The sequence below is a fragment of the Ctenopharyngodon idella genome, chromosome 18 (genome assembly GCF_019924925.1).
Source record: "Ctenopharyngodon idella isolate HZGC_01 chromosome 18, HZGC01, whole genome shotgun sequence".
Classification (NCBI taxonomy): Eukaryota; Metazoa; Chordata; class Actinopteri; order Cypriniformes; family Xenocyprididae; genus Ctenopharyngodon; species Ctenopharyngodon idella.
In genome coordinates this window covers 13,969,239-13,978,986 of record NC_067237.1, presented here as the reverse complement: position 1 = coordinate 13,978,986, position 9,748 = coordinate 13,969,239, and the positions used below count along the sequence as shown (strand labels likewise).

At 39.1% G+C, this 9,748-nt stretch overlaps 1 protein-coding gene across 1 annotated transcript; it reads right to left on the bottom strand.

The window, feature by feature from the left end:
* Positions 1-1,521: 1,521 nt before the first annotated feature.
* On the bottom strand, positions 1,522-3,314 carry LOC127499813 (ribonuclease P protein subunit p25-like protein). Its single transcript, XM_051870420.1, has one exon. The coding sequence runs from the start codon at positions 2,800-2,802 to the stop codon at positions 2,233-2,235; it is 570 nt and encodes a 189-aa protein (XP_051726380.1). The 5' UTR covers positions 2,803-3,314; the 3' UTR covers positions 1,522-2,232.
* Positions 3,315-9,748: the final 6,434 nt, after the last annotated feature.

Below are 9,748 nucleotides of genomic sequence, written 5' to 3'. Positions count from 1 at the left end.
TCCAACAGAATATTGAGACTTGATTGGAAAAGTGGCCACCCAGCAAACTAAAAGATGTTCTAAATACGTTTTCCTAACGTTCCCATTACGTTCTAAAAACGCTATTTATGAATATTCTCTGAAGGTTCAAAAAGTTTTTTCTTGGTTATACAAATGTTATGGGAACATTCCATTTCGCAAACATTACGGAAATGTTACTCCTGAATGTTCTCTGAATGTTCTGAAACAAGTAGTGACATTTAAAATAATGTTTACCTAAATGTTTCAGAAAAAAAGTTGCATGAAGAATGCATGCACCCTAAAAAATGCTGGGTTAAAAAAAACAACCCAAGTTGGGTTAAAAATACACAAACCCATTGTGATTGGGTTGTTTTGACCGAGTGGTTGGGTTAAATGTTTGATCAACCTGCTGGGTAGTTTTATTTAACTCAACTATTGTTTAAAAATGACTATATGGCTGGATTAAAATGAACCAAAAATATGTTGGAAATTAAAAATCAGACACATAATTACTAGAGGCAACAATAATAATCAAAAGGTGAACATTTATTAATAAGCAATGCAACAAATGTTTATTGTTTCATTATTATTCATTAAACTTATTAATAAATGTTCATTTCCAACATATTTTGGGTTCATTTTAAGCAAGAAATACAGTAATTTTTAAACAATAGTTGAGTTAAATAAAACTACCCAGCAGGTTGGGCAAACATTTAACCCAACCACTGGGTCAAAACAACCCAATCACAATGGGTTTGTCCATTTTTAACCCAACTTGGGTTGTTTTTAACCCAGCATTTTTTAGAGTGTGTTGTAATGTTTTTGTGCTAACGTTTTGAGAACATAATTAACTTTGAACGAATGTTCTATTAACGTTACTGTTTCTTCATAACGTTGAGAGAACCTTGCCAGAACGTTCCCTGTTAGCTGGGCAGAAAACAGACATAATAAGACCATGAATGACTCTATTTCACAAGCTTTATTTTAATAAAAGATTCAAAACAAGGACGCGAGTCGATTTCGTGTCGATTTGGAAAAATAATATTCCTATTTTTTATCCTGTCCATGAGGACCACAGACCTCTGAATGATGCTCTGCCTGTCAGAAAACATTTTTCTACTTCTTAAGATGGAAATTGCTTTTTTTTTTTCTCTCCAAAGGAAAACAGAATAAACATTCTGCCAGTGCAGACTAGATGTTTGCTTTTACAGAAGATGATTTATCTCGCGTTCAGAGATGCAATCGAGCATTATGATGGTGACATTATGTAATAGAGTTAAAGAAGCCGCACGCAGGTTAGTTCAGTCTGCAGGTAGAGGCTTATCAGAGTGAATGTAATTAAATCAAGCGTCCCTCAAACAAATCCCCTCAAAAGACATTTATCAGCATCCCACCGCGCTGTGATACGGCGTGCCGCTCTATCGGAACGGAACGTTTTGTCCGGATGAAAGCGCTTGAACTCATCACAGAAAAGCTGCACACGGTGGCACTTTCTGTGCGGTTAAAAAGACAGAGAAAACATGAGGAGCAAACAGTTTATTTGTACTTAAACTTGCAATAGATGTTGAAAAATACGGTGAGTTGCATGCTGCTGCTAAGGGAAGATAGAAAAAGAAATAGTACGATGAAAACAGAAAAAAGATCTTTACTGGCTCTCTAAGCATCACAATCTATTTTGAAGCATCTGAAATCATCTTCAATGTCCATCTGTGATGTTTGCATGGTTCCTGACCAAAGAAAAGTGGTTTTGAGCTGAGCATTTGGTCTTGGGAAACCAGTAACATCAGTAGTTGTATTCATAAAATCATATGCATGAACCGATTGCCTTAAATTTGACCTTTTATAATGTTTAAATTACATTTATGCACTTGGCAGGTGCCTTTATCCAAATATTCCAATGAATATGTCAGATTATATCAAAGACTTGCATTAAATTAGTGATGTTGCATGCTCAAAACCAAGATTGAGACTCAAGATTGTGACGTGCATGTTTCTTCAAAATAAAGTGGTTTTTCTCAGCAATGCCATAAAAGACACTTTTCTTAGTGTGAAGAACCTTTTAATAATCTTTTCTGCAATGGAAAGGTTGTACACGGAACCATCGATGCCAATAAAGAAGCTTTATTTTTAAGAGTGGGTTGGTTATAGTCGTCATCGTTCAGTCAGTGGAAACGTGGGCTGTTTCTGAGAGAGTTTCAGTGGGAATGATTGTCTTTAACACACCCATAATCCTCAGAGACAGACTCTCTTCGCCTGCGGCTCCATCAGAGAGTCAGACGAGTCTATAGATCGCTTCTCCGCCGTCTCGCCTCCGTTCCTCTCGTCTGGAGGCTGGTAGCCCGGTTCCAGCGGGTCCAGCGGGTCTTTGGAGAGCAGGATGCTGATGGACGGAAGCGTTCGGTGGATCGTCATCTCCGAGTCGCCTCCTTCTTGACTCTCCCAGACCTCTCGTAAGCCCTTGTACTGCAGTTTGGTCATCTGATGGAGGCCGGCGATCTTCCTCTTCATGATCTCGGCGCAGGTGATGGTTTTGGTGACGGCCCGTCCGGACCCGCTGAACACGACCTGTCTCAGTCCGGTTTGAGAGCCGTCCTGGGCCTCGTCCTGCATGCGCGCCATGGCGAAACCCATGAGATTGCGAATTTTACTGCCCTCCTTCACCCTCATTTCCAGCACACCTGCCGGCAGCCCGGGGAACGGACACGCGCTGTCCTCCTCGACCCGACACACTTTCTTAAAGCCGCCCGCATGAGCCTGCTTGAGCTGGGCGTTCGTGGCGGACGGATCGGCGCTCAGATCCATGCGTCTTGTTGGCCTCAGGAGTGATTTCCAATCATACGTTTATCTTAGGCGCTCAAATTACATGCGATTCCCTGTCTTTTCCGATCTCGTCCGTGATTAGTGTCCGCTTGAGCCAGATCATGACTTATTCATGAGATAATAAACAGAAAACATTTCATTTTAAAGTTATAGATATTATACAAAGCTGATTTTACCCACGTGTCCCTTGAAAAGCAACATCCATCCAGCCTGTTAAACTTTTTCTCCTTTCCACATTCAAACTTCTGGAAATGAAGTGGCAATTCCTTAGGGATGTTTTGGTTTTTCGCACTTACTTCTGTGGGACGATGCAGTTAAAGATCCAGCTCTTCTCTTATCTCTTCCAGACCTTCACTCTCTCCTGATGTCCTTTCCACTTCACTGGAGTGCATCTTCCTCTCTTTCCTTGTCCTTTTCTGTTTCTCCTCTCCTTCCACGTGCTGGCAGGGCTGGAGTCTCTCCGTTTCTCGCCCGGCACTCGTGCTGCCTCGTAAATGCTGGTGGGGGGGATAAAAGAGAGAGAGAGAGATAGAGAGAGGGAGAGAGGGAGGATCAGCCTTCTTAAAGCAACAGTAACCTCAAATATTGTTAAATAATATTATTGAAAATCACTTACTTTTTAGAGTTGGAAAACCTTTCCAAAAATGCACCTCCTCCTGAAAAACATCCACTGATGTACAGCTACAATTTCCTTCAATCTTCAATTCAGTTTCTGATCTAAATATTTATCCATAAAAATGACTAACTAGATGGATCATGCATATTTTATTAAAATTATTTGAATATGTACAAGTTGAATAGCTATTCAATCAGCGGTTAAATAAATAAAATTCTAGACATTTTTTAAATAAACTTGTATTAGGTCATGATCTGTTTCACACACACACACACACACACACATGAAACAGATCATTTGAGAATATATATATATATATATATATATATATATAAAACAAATATATATAACATATTATATATAACAATACAATGTTATATATATACAAATATATATATAACAAATATTAAGAATATATATATATATTTTCTAAATATTTTTTAAAAACTTGTATGATATATGTGTGTGTGTATATATATATATATATATAGAGAGAGAGAGAGAGAGAGAGAGATGTACCTATATACAACTTTAAAACGAGACTTTTTCAAGCACTTTGTTTTTTGTTTATTATCTCATGAAGAAGTCATGATCTGTTTCAAGCGATATATATATATATATATATATATATATCACTTATATACATACATGTATATAGTTTTTAATATAAAGTGACACTCATGAAAAGCTCTTCAGATGGTCCTGTATCTTTAAACACAAGCCAACAGCTCCAAAGCTCCTTTGCTGATCCGTTTAAAGGACGTCCGGAGCAGGAACTCGAGGAATGCTGACAATTAAACCACAGTTCTGGAACACGAAGCCACTTGGGCTCTGAAAGACGCATTTTCAGAAGGTGAATGAAAGTGTGAGTGAAATTAGCTGGAATCTAATTGAAAACATCCTTCACAGGGCAGATGAAAGTCAGACTGGTAAATGTGCCGCGATTGGCCTTTACCCCTCGACATGCATTTGGCTATTACCATTTGCATAATGTGATGTTAATGGTCTTCATACAGGAGGAATCTTGGCACGGTCGTCTCTTCACTCCAAAATATAATGGATTTTTATCACCTGCGCACACATGAGTTATTTGGCAACATCTATCCTTTACTTCCCTTTTTATCCCGTCATTTAATCCGTTTTTAATTAACCCATGATCTTAACTCGATGTTATTACGTCTGTGTTTTTCATTCTGGTGTGAAGCACTTTGAATTATTCACTGTCTATGACATTCACAATAATGCTTTTTCCCAAAGTGACTTACACTGCATTCATTGTTATCAGTTCTTGCATTGCCTGGGAATCGAACCCATGACTTTGGTGTTGCTAGCGCAGACTGATTATTTCAAAAAACTACTTTTGCGAACTAGTCCTAGGTTTTTCGCCTGATCAGAACCAAACCAGTGCAAAAAGATTCTCTGGAGTCAGATAGTAATGGAAAAAAGTTGAAATATTGATTCACGTCTGCGACGGGACGCCAAAACATTTGAAGTGGGCGTGGCTGCTTTTACTAAAACGGTTATCCCTCTTGAACGGAATGAGATAATTCCACCAAACTTGGTACATCTATGTACAGGCTCAGTCTGTGGTCGTGTAAAAAAGGAGGCAGCGACTGGCCACTTGGTGGCGCTATAAAAAGAAAAAACAGAAAATGGCTATAGCTACGCAACAGTCAGTCTGATTGACTTGAAAATTGGCAAACGGAGTCTTTGTCCAAGGTGCTGTGATTATCTATGAGGACATTTGCGTATCTCAAAAAACACGGCCGCCATCGGCCAATGAAATTTGAGTGGCTGTCAGACAAAGTTAATGGAGGCTGATCAGAACGAAACTCGCTGGGCCTGTTTGACAAGAAATTTGAAAGAAATTGGCCACCAGGGGGTGCCGTCATGTTGTTCACATGGGTAAAGGATTGTATATCACACAATTTTTTCGCACAAGCCCACGACATTCATACCACATGGTAGATCTCCTCATTCTGACCAACTTTGCCTCTAGGACCGCCGCTGTCAATCAAATCGTTCGTTAAATATTGGAGATTATTTCAAAAACCTACTTTTGCAAACTAGTCCTAGGTTTTTTGCCTGATCAAAACCAAACCAGTGCAGAATGATTCTCTGGAGTCTGATAATAATAAAAAAAAAGTCAAAATTTCGTTTCACATCCGTGACGGGACGCCAAAACAATCGAAGTGGGCAGAACCACTTTTACTTAAATGGCTATCCCTCTTGAACGGATTGAGATCATTTCACCAAACTAGGTACGCCTATGTACGGTCTCAGTCTGTGGTTGCTTGAAAAAGGACGTGGCTACTGGCCACTTGGTGGCGCTATTAAATGGAAAAACATGAAAACGGCTATAGCTACGCAACAGTCAGTCCGTTTGACTTGAAAACTGGCATGTGGTGTCTTTGCCCAAGGTGCCAAGACTACCTTTTAGGACATTCATGTATCTCGAAAAACTCGGCCGCTGTTGGCCAATGAAGTTTGAGCAGCTATTAGACAAGATTAACGGAGGCCAATTGGAATGAAACTGATTGGGCCTGTTTGACTCACGGCCCTAGAGGTCTGTGAGAAATTCAAAAGAAATCAGCCACTGGGGGGCGCCTTCACGTTTTTCACGTGCGTAAAGGATTGTATATCATGCGATTTTTTGCACACGCCCACAACATTCATACCAAATGGTAGAACTCCTTATTCTGAGCAACTTTGCTTCTAGGACCGTCGCTGTCAATCGAATTGTTCGTTAAATATTGGAGATTATTTCAAATACCAACTTTTGCGAACTAGTCCTAGGTTTTTCGCCTGATCAGAACCAAACCACTGCAGAAAGATTCTCTGGAGTCTGATAATAATCAAAAAAAAAGTCAAAATTTCGATTTACATCCGCAACAAAATGCCAAAACATTCGAAGTGGGCGTGGCCACTTTTACTAAAATAGCTATCCCTCTTAAACGGAATGAGATAATTTAATCAAACTTGGTAAACCTATGTACGGGCTCAGTCTGTGGCCGCATGAAAAAGGATGTGGCAACTGGCCACTTGGTGGCGCTATGAAATGAAAAAACACGAAAACTGCTATAGCTACGCAACAGTCAGTCCGATTAACTTGAAAACTGGCATGTGATGCCTTTGTCCAAAGTGCTGCGATTGTCTATGAGGACATTCGCATATCTCGAAAAACACGACCGCAGTCGGCCAATGAAGTTCGAGTGGCTGTCAGACAAGGTTAACGGAGGCCGATCGGAACGAAACTCACTGGGCCTGTTTGACTCACGGCCCTAGAAGCCTGTGAGAAATTCGAAAGAAATCAGCCACCAGGGGGTGCCTTCCTGTTGATGCAGTGCGGAAAGAATTGTATATCATGTGATTTTTCACACACCCATGGCAGAACTCCTCATTCTGAGCAACTTTTCCTCTAGGACCGCCGCTGTCCATCGAATTGTTCTTTAAATATTGGAGATTTTTTCAAAAACCTACTTTTGCGAACTAGTCCTAGGTTTTTAAAGAGTAAATCCCACTCTATTCAGACCGGACAGGAAAAAAATGTCTAGAAAACACCCTAACATTTTTCTGTATATGGCCTACATGAAGTCTTTCAAAAAGCCTGATAATAATGATTCACATCTTAATGATGCTTTGCTCACTTTGAACAAAATCAGAATCTTGATGTTTCTCTTCAACAATTACAGTTTCCTCTTCCCCTCAGTGACAAAACCTTGCCGTGATCCACCATATATTTCCTCAGCGCGCGGGTCAGTGATCCGTGAGTTATTTGGGTTTGTCAGTACTCTGGTTATCTCTGTGTGCGCTGTCACTTAAGCGCGCAATCAGCAGAGACAGCAGAGGTTCTGCGGGCCGGTCCCGCCGGAGGACAGCTGGGACAGAATGAAAGCTGAGCGAATGAGAGACGACAGATCATTCAGCCTGAACCAATGGACTGTCTGAACGAGAAAGACCCAATTCTCAAGAGGAAAAGGGAGGATTCCTTTGAAAAAACACTGGAGTAATTCCATTCAGCTCCTTTGATTAATGACAACACTGACAAAAAGACTCTTAATGAGTGTTTTTGTCTCGCTTCCAGTAAAAATTAAAGTCACCATGAAATCAAAATGGATTGTTTTTTTGTCATATTTATTAGAAATTATTTATCTGTGCAAATTCATGTGCCTTAGTAAGTGATCTTAAATCAGAATATCTTCCCCTCCCTCTTGCAGCATCTCTTCTCTTCTCTGATGACGAGGGCGGGGCAACCTGTCACTCACATGAGATCCACCAATAGCAAACCACAACCATCCAATCAATTCCCCACAGACAAAATCATTTCGCCCTACATTTGTTCTTGAAGCGTTACACTTGGATATGCGGCACAATAGGGATGAAAAGACGAGCGAAACTTCCCTTTCATGCCGACTTGAATCATTCGTAAAACCCTCATGTTGTGTTGAAATCAATTTGACCCCTATTTAAATTTCAAATGCTTGAAAAACTGGTTAAACTATTTATTTTTAATATATTGGTTTAATGGTTTAATTAATATCTTCAGAACAGAAAACAATGCGCTGTCCTAAATGGGAATAAATCTGATCTTCTGATTCAACAAAGAGGTGTGCCTCAAGGTTCAATACTGGGACCACTTCTTTTTACTATTTATGTAAATAATCTACCATTAATTCTCAAAAAATTGTCAGGTTCAACTTTGTGCTGATGATACTCTCATATATGCATCTAATTCTGATTTTATACAAATTTAATATCTCTTCAGTCTGATTTTAATACTTTACAAGATTGGCTTTTGGCTAACAAATTAATGCTTAATAAAACAAGTCAAATATTATGCTTTTTGGAATTAGACAGAAATTTAAATCCAAAACTTGTTCCTGTGTTGATACTATTAAATATCTTGATGTATGGCTTGATTCTGAACTTTCTTTCAAATCAAACATTAATCATGTTTTACGCAAAGTCAACATTGGAATTAGTATCTGACATTGATCTCGACAGTGTTTTTCATATAGTGTTCGTAAGAAAATCGTTTCTTAACTAATACTTCCATCCTTTGATTATTGTAATGTGGTTTATCAAACGGCATCAAAATCAGATTTTGCCCCGGTTAATACAGCATGTAATAGAATTTGCAGATTTGTTTTGGGATGTTCTTTTAGATTTATCACACTTTTTATACGTTTTAGTGTCGATTTTTGTCAAATTGCATGGAAACCAATGTCTCAACAACAATGTTCTACCCAATGTTGAGGGTTAAAACAATCATCTTTACCAGGCCGGACATCATTAAAACACAAACACACGCTCATGAGTTGAAACCAGCTGAACCTCTGCGGCCTCCGTTCTGCTCAAGAGATTTGCGTGTCTCACAATTACTGATGAACAATTATTTCATGTTTCTACCTCTCATCTCGGAGAAACAATTTGCTTCTCGTTTGGGTGTAAATCTGTTTTTAAATATGATAAACTCTTCAGTGAACATGACACTGCAGGAGACGCAGCAACAAATGCCTCCACTTAGAGAGTGTGTGTGTGTGTGTGTGTGCGTGTGTGTGTGTGAGAGTGAGTGTGTGTATGTGAGAGTGAGTAAGTGTGAGAGTGAGTGTGTGTGTGTGTGTGTGTGTGAGTGTACGAGTGAGTGTGTGTGAGTGTGCGAGTGAGTGTGTGTGTGTGTGTGTGTGTGTGTGTGTGTGTGTGAGGGGGTGAAATGATCGTGTGGCTGTTTGGGTGAATTACCCTCATCACTCATAAGCAGACACACAGCTGCCTGCGGGAGAGAGAGAGACAGTCAGAGAGAGTAATGATACTATTTGTGTTAAAAAGACAAAATGGGAAAGTATGAATACATAATAAAGAGGGATGATAACAGCGAGAGCAGTAAATTGATAACACTATATTCCTTTTGCGAAATATAGTACCATCATATAATGAAGTGCAGCGAGTGTTTTAGAACGACACTTTGATTTCAGACTAATTCGTCTTTTTTTAAGTTTTCTTACACTCTAAAAAATGCTGGTTAAAAACAACACAAGTTGGGTTGAAAATGGACAAACCCAGTGATTGGGTTAAATGTTTGCTGGGTAGTTTTATTTAACTCAACTATTGTTTAAAAATTGCTGTATTTCTTGCTTAAAATGAAGCCAAAATAGGTTGGAAATTCACATTTATTAATGTTTTAGTGATGAAACAAAAAATATTTATTAAATTGCTTATTAATAAATGTTCATCTTTTGATTATTATTGTTGCCTCTAGTGATTATGTGTCTGATTTTTAATTTCCAACATATTTTGGGTTCATTTTAAGCC